Raw genomic sequence first — 18,579 nt, 5'->3', positions numbered from 1 at the left:
TACATATTCTGCCCGGCTCGTTGACCATCCTTGGGTTGTTTTACTTCCCTTTACTGCTCATCCGGTTTTTGGTGGACCTGTGACTTCTGCGTGGAGAGAAGCCCTTGGCAGGCCTGCAGCCCGCCTGCCTCCCCACCCCAGCCTGTGTGGCTGCATCCTGGGGGGCCTCTCTGCTACTGTCCTGAGAAACTAATTCAGGCAGATACAGGCTTTGTGGCGGTGTGAGGGTGGAAGGCCTGTGTGAGGGGCCTTCCGGTCGTGAGAAGGGCTTGAGGCAGTCGGGTGGCCAACAGGCCAAGGGAGGCGAAGACCCCTGGCTCCTACGGCTCCAGCCCCTGCTCCTGAGGATACTTGGGGTTCACTGGGCAGTTCCAGGGGAGGGCCCAGGCCCTCCAGAGCCGCCCTCCCTTCCTGAGTGGTCTCCAGTGCTGGGAATGGTGAGCTGCGTTTCAGGAGTGGGAAGGAGCTGCGATGTCCTCTGTGAGCTCAGGCTCCCAAGCCCGTCTGGCCTGCAATGTCCAGAGTGTGTCTTAGCCCCCTGTTTGCTGGCTGTTGTGGCAGATCATCAGATAGCTGGTGTCTTTAGACAACGGAAACTGGTTTTTACATGTTCTGGTGGCCGAAGTCTGGAATCATGGAGTTGGCGGATTGGCTCCCTCTGAGGCCCTGGAGAGGCCTGGGACAGGCTCTGGTGCTGCCAGCAGCCCTCGCGGTCCCTCTGGGTCTGTCTTCATGAGGGGCTCTCTTGGGTCTCTATGTATCTTGGGTATCCTGTCCCTTCTCGTATGAGGACTGTCATTGGCATTAGGACGACTCATCTCAAGACCCTTAACATCATCACGTTGGCAAAACCCTATTCCCAAATCTAAACTAGTCATATTTGTAGGAACTGGGGTTGGGACTTGGAAACATCTCTTTTGGGGACTGTTGGGGCTTCAATGTGTCCCCAGTGATCATGGGTTGGAAACTCGGTCCCCAGTGTGACTATGTCGAGAGACGGGACCTTTGGGGTGAGGCAGCCTCGGAGCCTCTGCCCTGAGGAACGGATTCGTGCGCTAGTACCAGGGGGGACTCCCAATGAGAGGAAGAGTTTGGCCGGGTCCCCTTGTCCCCATGCACGCTGGCCCTTCCACCTTCCCCATGGGGGACAGAGAAAGAAGGTCGTCCTTGCCACAGGCCAGCACCTTCATCATGGACTTCCAGCCTCCAGAACCGTAGGAAATAAGTCTCTCTTCTTTATAAGTCACCCACCCTCAGGTGTTCTGCTACAGCAGCACGAACCAGAGGAGACAGGGACATTCTGTCCCCCACTGCATGAGGCAAATCAAGTTAGTGCCCCCTGGGAACCCCAGGTGTCTGTGTCCAGGCCGCAGGTCCTGGGATTCTGCCTCCAACTCCCAGTCTGCTGTCCTCAGTGCTGTCCTTATCCTTAGGCACTGGGCAGGAGGGACAGGCAGGGGACACACAGGAGTGAGAGAGCTGGGGTGGGTGGTAGGGAGTGGTGGGGCCTGTGGTGAGCTTCATGGTGCAGGCACTAGCTAAAGAGCAGTGGCCAGGGCTGTCGAGCTGTGGCTGTGGGTCAGGGGACTAATCCAGCGGGCTCAACGCTTATTTTACTTTTACAGAAAAGCCAGAAATCTGAATATTTTGTAACCAATTTCATTTTTAGAAAACCACTGGGTAGGTCAAAAAATATGTCTGTGACCCAGATGGAGTCCCCAGAGACTGCCTTCTAAACTTCTGGACAAAGTGTCCAGAGAAAAGTGGGGGTGGTGGCCTGCCTGTCTTCCCAGGGTGATTCCTGTGCACTCAGGGCCCGAGGAAGATGCAGTCTCCTGTTCAACAACGAGAAAAAAAGTACCTTCAAAAGCACAGAGTATAAATCCTTTCCCTCCCTCCTGGGTCTCTCTCACCTGCCGTAGAGTTTCTATTTGCTCTTTAATGATATTCTGAAAAGGAAAAATTAAAACCTGAAGTCATAGCAGACATTTTACCATTCATTGTAAGTGTGAAATATCAGCTCTTAATGAAAATGTCAGAGTAGTGAACGCGCGTGTGATACCTCAATGTTACACGGCTCCTGCTCGACACTCATGTCTGTGCGGGTGTTTTGTTCCTACTGGAGCAACAGGAGCGCTGCCCTGAACTGACTCGGCAATTTTATTTGACTTCTTGAAAGGTCCACATCCTACCAGCCCCTTCTCCGCAGCTGGCCCATGAGTTGGGAAGGAGCAGGAGCAAAGGGCTCTGGGTTTCCCCGCCTCTGTTCTCATCTGTGACCATGTTCAGCAAAAGTGGCTGGCCGATGCAGGAAGAAACACGGGTGACAAAGGATGCGACAAGTTCCTTCTGGAGAACATCATTGCCTTTCCTCTGCATTTGGAGCAAGCTCTGGTTTGAATGTACAGCAGGGATCCTCAGAACCGGGGATTCTCGCTTGCTTGTTGTAGATGCAGCACGTTTCCTTATACTCACTTTGGGACCAGCAGACAAGCATGTGGCCTGCTGCTCCTCTGCAGGTGGGCCAGCTCTGTTGTCCTACCAGATGTCACTCCCAAGGAGCATGTTCAAAGATAAACTCTTCAGAATTCAGAGATGGCAGACGAAGGAGCAGAGCTTAGGCCCTGCACGGTCCCTTCTGGGCAGGGAGCCCCATGGGAATGCTCAGGACGCAGGCACGGAGCTGGCACTGTTACTGTCCCTGAGATGGCTCTTGAAGTCACACAGGAGTCCTTCAGGAAGGGTTGACTTGCTTTGGGTCCTGGGTTTCGAACCTCCAACTTGTCTTTCAAATATGGTGCGTCAAACTGCAAAGGCACCACTTTCCCACAGGGTAGCTGCCAAAATGGTTTGTGGCTCCTGCAATCCTCTTCCATTCTCTTCCCTGCCCCAGAGGTGTTGAGTGCAGCCCTGGCTGGAACAGCAGGCCTGGACTTGGTATGAACAGGAGCAGCTGCAGATGGTGGACTTTGTGTAGTTCCCTACCTCGAACCTCCTTGTTCTTGTCAAAATAGTACCTTGGTGATGCTTTGGGGACCCCCTCCCAGAGTTTCACTAAGGGTGACTCCATCTCCAGGCTAATGGGATGGAGTGTGACTGCATTTGAGCCAATTGGAAGAGACCATTCCCTGACCAAAGTGATTGGCTCAGGGATGGGCACATGTTCAAGCCTGAGCCAATCAGAAGAGGCCATTCATTGGCTTTAGTTCAAAGATGGGCAGATGACCAAGGCTGAGCCAATCAGAAGAAGTCATTCCCTGACCGTAGACATTGGCCCAGGGGTGGGCACACAGCCCCTCAGAGCCAACGAGAAACCCTGAGAGTTGTTTTCCCCGAGAACGGAATGGAAAGTTTTCCCTCACTTCCAGTTAGATTTGAAGGAAGCAAAACATGAGGCCTGGAGATGCTGGGTTCACCCTGACGTGGAGGTTGAAAATAAAATCAACTTCATGGATGATGGCGAGGAGTGACAGGTGACGATGCATCTTAAAATCACTTGATTCTTCACTACAATCCACTTCCTGGTGTGTGGCTCTATCAGGACACAGAGCGGCTCCATCCCCAAACCCTGTTCTGGGCTCTGACTTTGTGTAGCCAGAGCTCTCCAGCCCTGCTCTCCTGCAACAGCCGACCCATCCTCCCCGACTCAGCTTTGATTCTTCAAGAGCGTTACATAAGGGGAATCATACATCAGGCAGCTTTTGGAGGGCGCCCTCTTCTGCTCAGCACAGTGTGTTTGAGGTTTATCTTTGTCCTCGTGGGTATCCATCATTTGCTCCACGTTATTGCTGGATGATGCACTCCATGGATGTACAGTTTCTTTAGCGTGCATCTGCCGAAGGACATTTGTGAACATGCACCTCTTTTAAATGCTGAATCCAGCCAGACCTGAAGCTTAGCCAACCTCTAAACTCCCCAGCAATACTGCCCTTCAGTTCCAGCGTGGTGTAGACTTGCATGGTGTTGAAGGAATCATCTTTTATTTCAACAGTGAACTGATGAAGGAAGTCTCGTCTGTATGAGTGAGAGGTCCAAAGCCAAGGGGCTGCCCGAGTGACATTCCTGTTGCACAGTAACGAGCCATACTGCTGGGTGGCCTCATGGAGTGGCCTTGGGGGGTAGTAGGAATCGACATCCCACTTGACACACAGGGAAATTGATTCTCAGGGGGACCAAGTGACTCGTCTTGAGGCGTAAACTGGCAGCCTAGCTGCAGCCCAGGTGTCCCCTCCGCCTCCCCTGAGCTCAGCTGCCTCCCTATCAGATGGCGGCCGAGCTGTCAAGATTACTTAGTGAATTTCCTTCTCTTATTTAAACAATCTCCGAGGTGTCCAATTTAGAATAAATATAAATGGAAATTAGAACAAGGTCATCAAAATTTCCTGCTGTTTAACAGCTGATGGTGCCTATAGGAGGTCAAAATCACTGTCACTAAAAGGTCCCTATAACCCACTTAGTAATGCGCCCTCTACATCTGGGCGCCAGGGCAATCCTTCCCATTGGCTCAGCAGTTCCTCACTCTGTCTTCCTGTCTGATTTCCTCTTTACCCACACAGCAGTTTACCTTGAGAAGGACGTGTGCAGGGGTTAGGCTTTTAGTGGGGGCCTGATGATGAGTGTCAACATGTGACCAGACCCTGTGATGGTGCACAGTGGGTTCTCACTGGTGGCTGTGGCTGCTCCACCTGTGGCTCAGCACCGCCTATGAGGACTTCTTGTCTGGCAGGTAGGGTCCTCAGTGTGGGGATCAGGGACCCAGGCTGCTCCCAGCTGGTGGCTCCGCCATACCCTAGGGCCTCCTTGTCTGACATTTGTCCCCAGTGGAAGGTGACAGCTATTGATTCTGGCTTTCAGGGGATGTGTGACACTTGTGCTCATAGTTCATTGGCCAGAAGTTGTCCCATGGCCACACCTGGGAACAGAAGAGGCTGAGGAGCTGTGGGCAGTGCTCTGCGGGGCAGGGGGTTCAGGATTTAAAAAAATCCTGACAGGTGGCCATGTCCCCCACCTCACTCTCCTTGTTCCATACTCAGCGCCCAGTATTCTGCACAAGACTGTCTGTGCCTTGGGGTTCGTGCAGACCCCACTGACTCCCCCTCAGCCAAACCTGGAGACGGTGGTGCAGGAAGATGTTTAGAGACAGATGAGACCCTTCTGTTGCAACTTCCATTGCACCATGGCCTCCACCGCCCTCCCCAAAGCCTCCAGTTTTCTGTGATCACTTCTATAACATCATGTGCTACCTCAAGCATTTGAGTTAAAAATGTAGATGAGGATTAGCTGACTTGTATGCCTTCTGTTTTTTTTTTTTTTTAAGGATTGCATTTGTCTATAAGTAACAGAATCCTTGGCCACAGTAGCTCAGCCAAGCAGGATTTTCTTTTGCTTTTCGTCTCACGCTGGGGCTAGCTCCTCTGACTTCCTGCATTGTGTTCTTAGCATGTAATTCTGGTCCTCACGGTCACACCATGGCTGTATTACCTCCATCCCTCTCAGGATGGAGCATCAGCATCCACAGTTGGGTACCTCGTATTTTTCCAGAGGGTTATTTCAGTGTTCTTAGGGAATAATTTATTATTATTTTTGGCAAGGCTACTGGGGATAAATACCAACTATCTTGCCTTTTGCTCTGGAAGTGGGCACTGGAGGGGTTCTGCCTGGAGAGGGGGTCCCATCTATAGAATATAGCCAGTGCCCTTGCTGTCATTCCTTCGACTCACTCCTGGCCTCACAGTATATGCTCATGGTGAGTCAGGAGCCCCCCTAGGGCCAGTGGCAGAGCAGCCTCTGGACTTTGCAGCATGCCCAGCGTTCGTGCCCGAGGTGTCCTCCGCTGCCCGTCCCTCAGCACACACCCACCTGCTTCCCTCTTGCCCCTGATGGTTGGAACTCTGACCCGCCCACCCCCTACCCTTGTGCCCTAGTCCCTGGTCTCCCCCTTGCTGTGTCTGTGCATTCAAGGGGACCCCATGGTCAGCCTGTGGCGTGAGCTGTGCTTCAGATCTTGCTTTACAGAGGGGACGTGTTGCTGTGTCTGGATGGAACACAACACCTGCTCCCTCTGGAAACGAACACACTTGACAGGGAGCCTGCGGCAGGGGGTTGAGGGTGCCGCCACCCCAGTGTGCAGCCCTCACCACCAGCGGGGCACGTGAGAGTTTTGACCGGGGCAACTGGACACGTGATTCTAAGTTGACTTGGAAGACAGATGACAGGCCAGCCCAGTGTGCTGAACAGCAGTCCCTCTGTTGGCCTGCTAGGGCTGCTGTCCCCAAGGCCACCGACGGGGGACTTCCACACAGAAGTTGTTCCTCAGAGTTTGGAGGCTGGTCCTTTGGCAGCCCCTGCTTGGTTTCTGGGGGCTGTGCCTCCCGGGTCCTCACACGGTCTCCAGCGTGTGTGGCTGTCCTCATATCCCTCTGTTTATAAGGACACCAAGTATTAACTTAGTTTCCTCTTCAGAGTCCCTGTCCCCCCACAGCTGGGCTCTGCGGGCCTGTAGGTGGTAACTTCTGGATTTTGGGGAGGGAGCCCCACACAGTCCCCAGCTCTTGTGTGGTCATTGTGACCTCAGTGACCATGTCCTCAGTGCTGCCCTCAGCTCTGGTGCATCTGTGTGCGCATTTGCCTGCAAAGCAAGGGAGCTTGATGACCGGCCAGCAGGTGGGCCCTGAAGGTGGCCAGACTCAGGACACAATCAGAGCCCCAGGAATGAGCTCAGGGGAAGGTAAAGCCACACACAGAGCTGGTGGACAGCAGCTAGCCATGTGGGACAACAACCTCACTATTGAGGTGAGGCGTGCCTCATAAATGACTGAGGAGAGCTGTGGACACACATGTCGGTGACCTAGAGAGGGTGGAGACCGGGAACCTGATAAAGTGTCCAAGTCCCCTGAGCCATGGCCCAGCTGCGGAGTCTAGCCAGCAGGTCTGCAGGATCCGGCCCTGAAACCACCCTCACTAGTCGGGTGACTTAAGTCTTCCACATCCCCGTGTCCCCTCCTGTCAGCGGCCATGTGCCTGTTATTAAGTTTTGGCTCTTAGCTCCAACATGCCCTCTTTGCTCTGACGTGTGATGCCAGGGCCAGGACTCTGCACCCCCTTTCCTATGGCCCGCTGTTCCCCCGTGAGCCCTGCCAGTGGAGGAAGCCAGGGTCTCGTGAGCTGGGAGCAGAGACGTGCTCCTCCCTTTTTCTTCCTGATGATTTCCTGTCTGCTTCCATCCTAGCTACTTCCTGTCTCCTCCTCTTCCTGTTCCTGTGGAGCCCTAGTTGGCTGCCCAGGCCGCCCAGCCTGAGGGCCGAGAAGGCTGATCCTGGGATGAAGGCAGGGTGGCCCTTCCTGCTGACTGCAGCACTGGCGCTGGTGCTGGTCAGCCGAGTGGCCCTGCCTTCTCTCTACCCTGCCTGGGTTCCATCTGGCTGAGAAGGCAGAACCTTATCTGACTTCTTCCATTTTATTTTCCAAACTGGTGGCACTTGAATTCAGTGGTTGAGTGTTTGACATTTCCCACTTTTTGCTTCTGTAATGAGTGTTTCCAGTGCTGAGATGTGGAAGGACCTGGGTGCCATGAGGGATGCCACCTGGGACAGGGGCACCCGCCCACGCAGCTGGCCATTCACCATGCAGGGTGGCCTGCAGCTGGCCTCTGGACCACATTGCTGCACCGGGTTCCTGCTGAGGCTCTGGGACTTGCAAGGTGCTTCCGGGTGGCAGTGTTTTCCCACACTCACCCCTGCCTTGAAGGTCTGGTCACTGGCTCTTTGTAGCAGCTGTGCTGAGATGCCCTGAGTCAGACGCACCTATCTTCCTGAACCACCTGGAGATCCAGGTTGACAGTGGGCACCTGGGATGGGGGACACAGCCAGCTGTGGTTGTAGAGCAGTGAAACCTCCCGGCTGGCGCAGGGTCTGTGAACTTGGCCTTGGGCGCTGAGCTCCGGCTCCTTCACTGTAGATCCACTGGGCCAGGAGGACCTCAGGCAGGAGGCAGAGCTGGAAAGGTTTGGAGGTGGAAGGAACGAGTGTGAATCCTGACCTTGACCGTGTTCAGATGACTGAAATTCTCTGTGGCTCAGCTTTATCATTTTTCCAAGGCAGTTTTGAGACTGCTCATCTCAGAAGTGTCGCGAGGGTCCCCGACATGGCAGGTACGTGGACCCAGGTGTGCTGGCACCTCAGTGGCTTGATTCTCCTTTAATTGATATTTTCTCTTGCCACATGGAAATCGCAGCACCTTGTGACCCAGTGACATGACGTTGGAGAGGGAGATGAATGGCGTGGAGCGTGTTAGTGTTCACAACCCCCAGAGGAAGCCAGAGAGACTGGGAGGGAACACAGGAGACATATTCTCTCAAGCATGGAACCCAGGCAGTCGTACTTGGTGGACATCCATTCCATGAGCATTTGTTTAACTTCCTCTACTAGGAGGGACCAGAGACTCAGCAGTAAGCTGGGCACCACGGTCCCTGCTATGGGAACCTGGGACCAAGGCGGAACACTGTGGGGGCAGAAGTCATCGAGCAGGGAGACGTGTCCTGGCTCTCCTGGTCTCCACGCTCTAGTCCTCCTACCAGAGCCTCCCTTTGGCTGGACGTACTGCAGAGTGGCAAAGAGGGAGATCAGTTCCCCGAGAGGCAGAGGGCTTGGGGAAGGGCTGGAGTCCTGGGCTCCCGGCTGGGGAAGGGAATGCTCTGCTCTCTGTGGAGGAGCTTCCCAGCAAGGGCAAAGGACAGGAGGAGGGCGAGATGACTGGGCTGAGTGGGCTGCGGAGAAGGGGAATCTGGGGTTGGGGAGCACAGGGGTCCTCTAGTCCAGGTATTCACCCCAGAGAAGTTCCTGCACCACCTGCCGAGGCTTCCTGCCAGACCTGGGCCTCCTGACCCGGAGCCACTGAGAGTCACGGCTGTACCTGGGCTCCACAGGTGGCTGTGGATTGTCAGCAGCTAGTCAGGGCCACCCTTGGACAGATCAGTGGTCTTCAAAGACCTGCCCTCTGGCCCCTGGAGGGAGCCTCTGTGCCTGCCTGGTTCTCCAGGTCCAAGTTGTGTTAACTGGAGAAAGAATCTCGGCTGCAGCTGCCCTGTCCCTGGCCGGGTACTGGTGGCCTCACAACTGGTGACTTCATTTCTGGGTGGGGTTGGCGATACCAGGGAAAGGGCCTGAGTTCTGGGAGGGTGGTAGCAAGTCCACGCTGTGCCATCTGGGTTGAGGCCTGAGGGTCCCCCAGTCCTGACCCAGGGGAGTACTCTGTGTGCCCACAGTGTCAACAGTCCTCTCACTGGGGGGTCACCCTATCCTTGCCAGGATTCCCAGCTTCCTCCAGGGGTCACCAGCCTCTGTCTGCTCCGTGCTCTCTCTGGGGCTCCCTGGGGCCATCTGTCACTGCTGTCCTGAGTCATTCCCCTCTACCTGCAGAGCCTCCGCCCAGGCCCTTGAGCTCTCTCTGGACCTGACCCCACTGTGCCTCCAGCTACCCGAGGGCAGCAGTGAGAGTCCTTCCTGGTGGGGCTTCCTGCCTCAGGGATCCTGGCCCCCTCCCTCCATCAGTGTGGACAGCCCCGGGATCAGCAGTTGGCTAGGGCTCACTTCCCTCTGCACTCAGGCCATGGGGTCTGCCACTGAGGGGAGGGAGGATGTGCTTCTAGATGTCACCTGGGGATCAGTGGGAGGGCCACAGTTCAGAGCCTCATCAAGGGCCCCAAATTAAGGCATCGTGTTCTCTGCAGCCTGGTGTGAGGACAGAGGAAGGCCCCCCAGCCATCATTCATGGCCTCCGCAGACACTTTCAGATGCAATGTGTGTTGCCTTTAGCTTGAGTTGCAGGGGAACAGGAGCCCAACCCCCCCCCCCCCCGGCTCCTGCAGGTAAGACGTAGGCTTTGGTGGCAGTACAGAGCGGAGGTGCAGTCTTAGATCTCTTGTAAATCAATGTCCAAGAGGCGTCCAGTTCCTACATAGAGATAAAGGGAGAAAGAAGCCGTCCCTAGGAATAGAGCGTGGCTAGGTTCGCAGTTACTTTAATTTTTTTCCCACATCTGGGAGTAAATCAGTGCTGAAGCCCGGCCTCAGGCTTCCCTTAAATTCTTTGAGAAGGTAAAATGGGACCCTCTCATCCAGCTCTGGTGGGCTGATGATGGCGTCACGCTGCCCAAGCAGCCGTCTCCCGTGGACCGTGGTCCTACTGCCATTCACCCTGGTGGAGTCTGGGAATGTGGCTTCCTGGTTTGGAGAGGGGAGAGAAAGCAGCCCCCAAACTGACCTGAACTTTGCTGGGAAGGGTGCTCCTGCCACAGTGGACACTGTCAAACACAGGTCTCCCTGGTGGCAGCAGCCTGAAGCTGCCCCTTGGATGCGGCTGATTCCTCTGTGTTGTTTCTCCCTCTCGCCTGTGAGTCCAGTGCGGCCCGACCTCTGGGGCACGTGCAGGTGGGGAGGGATCTGTGTGTGGACAGGCCAAGGTCGCATGAGGAGGGCCTTGGCCTCTTCCTGCTCTGGAGCACACTTGGGTTTTCTCGGGGCTGCACATGTGTGGACGTTGGGGTCTCCTCGGTGGCTTGAACTGTCTGTGGTGTGGCTCCCCCTAATGACGGTTTCTAGGGAGCTTCTCGCTGTTGATCCTGCTAGTGACGAACATCCTTGCGTGTGACTCTCCTTCCTGACCAATTAGAACAAATCCCTGGGGCGGCGGGGGTGGGGGTGGGGGGTGGGGGACGCTGCTGCAGGCGGCCTTGGGAAGGGTCTGGATCCTCAGTTTCCTAATTGCTTTGATTGTTAGCTGTGTCTTTCTCCAAAGTTCACCAGTTCCTGGGGCAGAAAGCAGGTCTACCTTGTCTCTGTGATGTCCTCAACAGCCATAGCGCTGGGGACAGAGTCAACAGTCTACAGTTGGATTCATGAACAAGTAGCTACAAGTCCTCTGCTAGTTAACATGACGTGGGGTGGCCGTGGTGACGCTGCTGAGACCCCTCCTCCAGATGCCTCCCTGGGGAGGGGATGCACCAACCCTCAGTTGCCTGGATCTTTTCACCATCTCCTATTTAGAATTCCATCATCTTCCAGGAAAGGAAATTTCAGTAGAAACAATTCTTTAAGAAGGGAAAGAAAACTACGTCAATCAACAGAAATCTGTTTGCAGGGTTTTTGTAATGGCTGCAGAGAAGCGTGCCCCGGGCTGAGGGCTGTGGGTGGCATTCCCTTGCCCTTTCAGCCTCTGGTGAGGCCCAGGTTGGACTCTGCTGTCAGGTTCCTTGTGTTGGTTGGAAACCTGGGCTCCAGTGGCAAGGTTTATTTCAGGGCAAGAGGAAAAAAACCTCTCTGTGGTCCTGGCTTATTTGCTGCCCTGATTCCTGGTGGGCTGTCTTCCCTTTAAAAAAGCTTGCTGGCTTTCGCTGTGTTTTCCCATCTGAAAGATGCGCAGCCTAAGGAACACGCCAGCAGCACACAGGCCCACACGCCGTGTCTATGAGCATGATTTATACATTTCAATGAGCAAACAACACTTGATTGCTGTTACACATTGGAGGAGAAACATGTATGATCAATCGCAAAAATCTTTCTCTTTTTGGTTTCACAGATACCCAAACATAAGTACATATGCATTTAAATACATACACATATACGTTACTTAAAAGTTTCCCCAAGTAGGATCACATGGGACTGTCTCAGTTTGTTTTCTGTTACTATAGCAGAATACCTGAGACTGGGTGATTATAAAGGTTGGAGGTTATTCTGGCCCACGGTTCTGAGAGCATAGCTTGGTGCCAACACCTGCTCAGCTTCTGGAGCAGGCCTCCTGCTGCTGTAATTCATGGCAGACGTGGAAGGGCAAGCAGGTGCTCCTGGAGAAGGAAAAGACACCCCGCTCCTCTTCTCAGGGAAGGCAGGAATTGTTTATAAGGTTCCCCCACAACCCAGGTACCTCCCATGAGGCTCCACCACCCAAGGCTGCCTTGGGGGAGCGAAGGTTCCTCACAGGAACTTCTGGGGGACACACTTGAGTGGTCGTGATGACCAGTTATAACGTGTTTTTTATGACACCTATGGGCATCCCTCATGCGTATCAGTGTTTTATTTTAAGTATGTTCACATAACTACTTCCTGGTCCATAGCCGTCTGTACGCCCTTGTAACAACCTCAGGCCTCTCTCGTCTTAGTCTGGGTACGGTGACACGTGGTGATGACAGCGAGTACATGTTGATGGTCATTTTCGTAGGCCAGCACCCCTCTCAGCGCTTCTTATTTACTGATCCTCATTGCGGCCCAGGAAGCCAGGGGCTGCCTTTATATCCTCCTTTATGTGAGGACATCTGAGGCACAGAGAGGTTCAGCCACTTGTGGCAGGTTGCTCAGCCAGGACGTGGCTGAGCCCGGGTTTACGGCCCTGCTTTGGCTCCAGCACGCTCTGCAGTTTGTTCACGGTTTTAGCCGAGGCAGGAATGGCCTCGTGGAGAGAGCTTTATGCTCCCGTCCCACCCCAGTGTTTCAGAAGGAGGGATTCCTAGAAGTGGAAATGCCGAGCCTGAGCTTCGCGAGCCTCTTGATGACTCTGGATGTATCTCAGTGTCTGGGTCCTGACACCCGGGGGTGGGGGGAGAGAAGCAGGAGCTGCCAAGTCTTGAACCTGGGTGGGGCCGGCTTGGGTGGCGGGCGTAGTGGGTGCCTCGTGCTCTGCAGGGTGAGGGGCCACCAAGATGACCCCGTACCTGGGTGTGGGGCTCTCTCTACGAGATCAAGATGGGAGGAGTAACGCTTGCCCTTGGGGGAGGCAGCCGAGCGCCTCGGGGCCACGGGTCAGTGGCCATCGGGACTCCTTCCCACGCCACAGGGTTTGGGGACAGTCCTGAAGAACACGCTGTGTGGAATTACAGGGCTTTCCCTGTGGCCAGGGGCAGCTTGCTAGGTGGCGGGGGGGACTGTGTTGGGTCATCTCCTCGCATGGCAGAACAGGGCCTCATCTTTGTCTGCTCTCCTTCTTGCAGTGGCCACGGGCCGAGGCACCGTGGACGGCCTGCAGAGGTTCTCCTCGCTGCCGGCCTTCCTCCCCTCTGACCTGCGCATCGCCGGCGCCGAGGCGTCCTTCTTCCTCAAGGAGGCCAGGCAGGACCTGACGCGCAACGCCAGCCTGCAGGCCCGGGTGGAGTCCCTCTTCGTCTACCGTGCCCGGGGCCCGCCCTCCGTCAACGCCAGCTACGGGCCCTTCTCCGCCGAGAGGCCGCTGCCCCGGGAGCTCCTGCTGACGCCCACGGCCTTCGGCGACCTGGAGAAGTTCCCCTTCAACTGGAAGCTGAAGCCCCACATCCTCGACAGCTCCATCTACTCCAACCGGCCCAAGGTGCAGACCCTCTTCTACGTCACCGGCATGGCCTGGGACGACAGTGACCCCGGGGAGGACCTGCCCTGCGTCAAGATGTTTGCCTTCCCAGAGGCCAGGGAGGTGGCGGCCAGCTGCCGGCTGCAGGGGGCCCCCGGGCTGTGCGTGGCCGAGCTGGAGCTGCTGCCCGAGTGGTTCAGCTCCGGCCTGGACCTGGAGCCCCAGGAGGAGATCCCGGCCCTGCTGGGGGGCACGGCCATGGAGCTCTTCTTCAGTCTCTACCCGGCCGACGCGGCGGGCCAGTGTCCCCTGGAGGAGGAGGGCAAGTGGGAGAACAACATCCACTTGGGCCAGGACAGCCCCCCGCAGGCGCCCCCCGCCCGGGAGCGCATCGGCAGCGTGGTGGTCTACCCGACCCAGGACGACCTGCGCTGGTCCCTGCTGAGCCTGGACCAGAATGTCGCCCTCTCCGTCCCGCTGAACCTCATCCGCGAAGGGGACACAGCCACCTTTCTGGTCTCTCTGACCAGCGGCTCCGTGGCAGAGCAGTTCACCCTCCGGTAAGAGGCTTTGCCGGGTGGGGTGGGGTGGCGGTCAGCTCTTGGAAACCCCCAGTTACGGGCTGGTAGGTGGCGTTGGTCGTTGGCTGGGGCTTGTCAAAGATAAACGCAGCTGGGGTAACTACTGGCCGGAGGGAGGGAGCTGAGGCCCTCGCACGTGTGCAGGGGGGGCCGGGCATTGGGAAGGGAGCGTGAGGGAGGGGAGCGCGGGACCAGAGCTGAAGGGGGACCCAGCACCAAGGTCAGTGGTGTGGACACAGTGCCAGCCGTGATTGCCCGTACTGGCCCTGGGCTAAGTTGGAGGTCTGTCCTCCCTCGGAGGCTGGAAGACAGAGCTGTCCTTGCTGATGGTTGTTTTGGGTCCTCGTGCCTTGCTCTGAGTCAGAGGCAGCTGTGTCCACTGCAGGCTGTCTTTAGGAAATGCTCCAAGGAGAAGGGTTCAGGTGCCAGTCAGCACTTGCGCTGGGCTGAACAAGCAGCAGACCCTCCCGGCCAAGCCAGGCAGTTGGCAGCACTCCAGGGGCTCAGGGGTCCGCCACTGCCGTCCATGTGCTGACCTGTCTCCGCCTGAGAACTCTGCGGTTCTCTGTGAGCCCCTCAGGATCAGATGAGAGAGCCAGGAGACAGGGCCGGCAGAGACCTTCTGGAAGGGGTTGGCTGGGCGGTGGCACTGTGGGCCGCGCTGACCCCGGGGGTTAGTGGGCGGTGGCACTGTGGACTGCGCTGACCCCGGGGGCTCCCCGGGTCTGCTGGTGCAGCGTGAAAGCAGCCGTGGTGAGCGGGGGCGACTGGTGCCAATAAACCTTCACTTACAAAGGTGTGCGGAGGGCTGAGCCCGCTGAGCTCTCTTCAGCCCCCATGGTGTCCCTGGAGAGCCTAGAGCCAGCTGCCACCTCCCCCCGCAGGGAGAGGGCACACGCTCCTTCCTCTGCAGGTGTGAGGACCTGGTGGCCGGGCACTGTGGGCTCTGGTTGGATGTGGTGCACTTCTAGCCCACCACAGTCCCCGTCCCTCCTCGTTTCCCACATCACATGCCCGCCTGGCTGCTGAGGGCGTTTGGATCTGGAAGCCCTGTCATGGGTTGGAATAAAGGGGTGCAGCGCTGGACGGAGGGCTTGGTGCTGACCCGCGAGGACAGCACCTCCAGTCATGTGCTGTGTGTGGGGTGGGGAGTCGGAGTGACCAGGGCAGCACAGGAGTGGGCCTAGGCCTGGGTTGGCTGATTCTCGCGGAGTCCCCGCCAAGCCTGGCCCTCGCCGTGTTCAGGGCATGTCCTTGGGTGGCCAGGCCTCGGTGCTGTTACTGTGTTTAAGCTGCTCTGTGTCCTGTGCCTGGTCCTGGGCTGGCCCTTCGCCTGCGTCTCTCTCTGCATGACCACAGCCACCGGCAAGGTGTCACTCCTGTCCATTCTACGGGTGTGGAAACTGAGGCTGGGGGTTGGGTTGGGTTCTTGACTGAGGTCTCACACAGGGAGGGCGTGGGGTTGGGGTCTGGGCCCATGTGTGCGAGTGAGAGCCCTGTTTTGGGCATCTGGGTTGCTCGTCCGGACCTGTCTGCGCTGCACAAAGCCACCTCGGTGCTTTATTTTGCTCTATGTGACAGCTGGAGATGGAGATGGTGGGAACAAATGAAGCAAGCAGGGCGCTCTTTAGAGCTGGCCCCCGTGGGGAGTCACCACTGTCTCCATGCTTGGCAGAGACTCCAAGGTGGCAGAGGAGTGGGCAGCACATGCAAGGACAGGAGAGGAGGGCAGCCCCATGTGCCCAGGTGGAGGCTCGGCCCGAGAGGTAGAGCAGGCCAGGAGAAGTGGCAGCTTCTGTGACGGGCTGGGGGAGCACCTGTGGCTTCCCTGTCTGGGGGAGTTGGGAGCAGAGGCACAAAGCCAGGGGGCCTGGGAGCCCTGCCCACGCTCTGCCACCCTGGCTGATTGCCACAGGGCCAAGGTTGAGTCCTGGACGGGGCTCTACACGATGGCCGGTCATTCGGTTGCCACGTGCGCCTGGCTGTTGTCCCCACTGTGCCTCCTCAGGATGTTCCAGCCCCAGGGAAGGTGTCCCTCTCCCAACCCAGGGGACTGCCTGTGTGAACCTTGTCCTCTGTAATGGCTGCTACCCATTGCGTTGGGCTCCAGCGAGGCCCGGATCCAAGCCTGGCTGGGCACAGGATTTGCTGAGGTCTCCTCTCGGTGTTGAGGACACTGGGCGGGGGGCCTTGGGGGCCGTGCTCACGCCTCCTGCTGCATTTCCACCCGAGTGCCGCACAGGGCCAGGGTGAGGAGAATGACCTTGGTTCTTCTCCAGCACTGAGTAGCCTTTGGAAACAGGGGCGTCTAGGTCTCACTGGGTCTTGAAAAGCCGGTTAGCAGAGTCCTGTGGGTGCAAGGAAGGAGCTGGGGATGGGGGCTGCACGAGGCTGGAGATGGGGTCCATCTTGTGACACACCAAGAGAATTTGAAAGGTTATGACTCTCTGGCCACAAAGGCAGTGTCTCCTGGACCAAGAGAGATCCCTGGAACTTTGTCCCTTGTTTGTGAAACAGCGTCTCCTTGGCTCACGTAGAGAGCCTGCTGGGCTGATCTTTCAAGCTACAGGCAGTGGATCCCAGTGGTTAAGATATGGACTCTGGGGCACAGGTTCAAATTCTGGTGCTGCCACAAATAGGCTTTGTGATCTTGCAGAAGTTACTTGATTTCTCTGTGCCCTGGTTTCCCCACCTGTAAATGATTTATTTCAACACATGCATGCAGGTGCGATCAAGTGAGGGCAACTGGAAGATCCAGCACCTCAAACATTCATTCTTTGTGTTGAGAACATTCAGAATCCTTCCTATCAGCTATTTTGAGATATACAGCTTTCAATCACCCATTGTGCTCTATAGAACGTTAAAGGTTCCTCATAGTCTCCAGTGGCACCCGGCACCCATCAGCGTCCTCCCTCCACCTGCCTCCTTCCCTCCCAGCTCTGCCTCCATGAGATCTACTCTTAGCTGCCATGCGTAGATGAGAACGTGCCGTATTTGTCTTTCTTGCCTGGCTCATGTCATGTAACCTAAGGTCCTCGAGGTCGTCAATGTTGCTACAAATGATAAAGTCTTGTTATAGTTTAGGGCTGAGTAATATTCCACCATGTACAGCGACCACATTTTCTTTTTCCACCTGTGCATGTTCCAGATCTGGGCTATTGTGAAAAATGAAAAAAATAGCCACCTGTTTGATGATTGTCCCTCAAGTGGCACCAGAATTCCAGGCTTTATTCATCCTTTTTTTTTTTTTCCCAGATAAAACTTGGGTTTTCCTTGAGAAAACTGTGCCTGGACACAGGTGCTCTGGAGCCTGCGCGGCTGGACCCAGGTCAAGCTCGAGCTCAGGTTTCAGGGGAGTGTGGATATGAAGGCAGTTGAGGAGCCTGCCAGCCCACCCGCTGCCTTTGGCTGAGTGTGCCTGGGCGGTGCTCACGATGCCACCTCGCCTGCCCTGCCTGTGGCTGGGTCTGCGCTGCCCTGGGGTTCGCTAGGGGCGAGTGGGCTTCCGAGGCTCCAGGGTGCTGTGAGTGAAGGGGGACGTTCATCTAGGCTAATGGCGCTATCTGAGTCATGGCTTTGGAAATTGAGGGACCTAGACCATGGCGGTGGCTGTGGGGACATCCAGGCCGTGTCAAGCCACATTGGTTTGTTATCACTTTAACCCTCGCAGTCCCTGGAGGAGGCCGGGGTCATTGTGTCCACGCCTGTTTTTGCAGATGTGCAGACCCCCCACTGCCCTCTGCCCCGGGTGGTCCCATGCCCTGGGTACAGTGGAGGGTGGAGGTGCCACCTGTGTGGGGCCTGGTGCTCCTCTGGCCGGGCAGCAGCTGCAGGACCGTCTTGTGCCTTGCTCAGGGCAGTGCGTCTTGGCTGAAGGGCCTCAGGACCCCTGCCTCCCCCACAGCACCCGCCCCGTGCTCCCTGGGGTCTGGTCCGGTGGCTTCGTGTCATATTTGGAAGGTTGACCTGGAAAAAGAAGCTCTGAGGAGAGTTACGTATGTCCTGGATGACGCTCTTCACCACGGGACACCATGCTGGGCCAGCCGCTTCCCAACAGCATGCAGGGCACAGAGCGGCACAGTTAACCGTGTGCCATGGTGTCCAGAGGCCTCCAGGGGCCGTCCTTCTTACATGTCAGAAACTCACCCACCACAGTGAGACCCCCCCTGCCCCGCCCCGCCCCACCCGTGACTCTGCCCTTCTGTGGTCCCCCATCTCTGGAAACTCACATGGGGATCACACAGTGTGTGTCCTTGTGTGTGTCATCAGCTTATTGGCCAATGACTTTTAAAGTTAAATTATATAAAAGTGACACAGTGAATGTTCTCTTCGTAAAAGAAAAACCAGCGTGTAGCACAGATGAGCCGGCGCTCCGCGGCCCCTCCCGCGGCCCCTCTCGCGGCTGGGTCCACCTCGCGCTCCGTGCTGCTGTGTAGACTCACCACTGTCCCTCTGTCCAGGCCTTGGGCGCCTCCCTGAGGATAGTCCCCAGCCCTCTGCTGCGAGCCGGCTCCTTGTCCCTGGCTGGTGGGCATGAGGTCGCCTCCCGTTTTCCACTAGCCCTTGGAACAACGCTGCAGGCCATGTCCTTGACTTGGACACGTGTCGACGTCTGTGTGGGGTGACAGGCTGGTGCCCAGGGCCTGGGCCTCGTTGCTGGGTTCAGCCTTGCTCTGCCGTGGCTCGGG

The 18,579-nt window shown here is 56.6% G+C and overlaps 1 protein-coding gene across 1 annotated transcript in view; it reads left to right on the top strand.

The window, feature by feature from the left end:
- The window catches only part of LOC124093532 (transmembrane protein 132B-like), a 150,850-nt gene that overhangs the window by 12,422 nt on the left and 119,849 nt on the right, over positions 1–18,579 (top strand). The window contains exon 2 of the mRNA XM_046445984.2: positions 12,942–13,870. Within this exon, the coding sequence (XP_046301940.2) occupies positions 12,942–13,870 (929 nt within the window). The remainder of the gene's footprint in view (positions 1–12,941; positions 13,871–18,579) is intronic.

This window comes from Marmota monax, unplaced genomic scaffold, assembly GCF_021218885.2.
Source record: "Marmota monax isolate L192 unplaced genomic scaffold, Marmota_monax_Labrador192_F-V1.1 WCK01_AAM20220418_F8-fsc00092, whole genome shotgun sequence".
Classification (NCBI taxonomy): Eukaryota; Metazoa; Chordata; class Mammalia; order Rodentia; family Sciuridae; genus Marmota; species Marmota monax.
The sequence above is the reverse complement of the archived record's forward strand: the minus strand, read 5'-3'. Positions and strand labels throughout refer to the sequence as shown.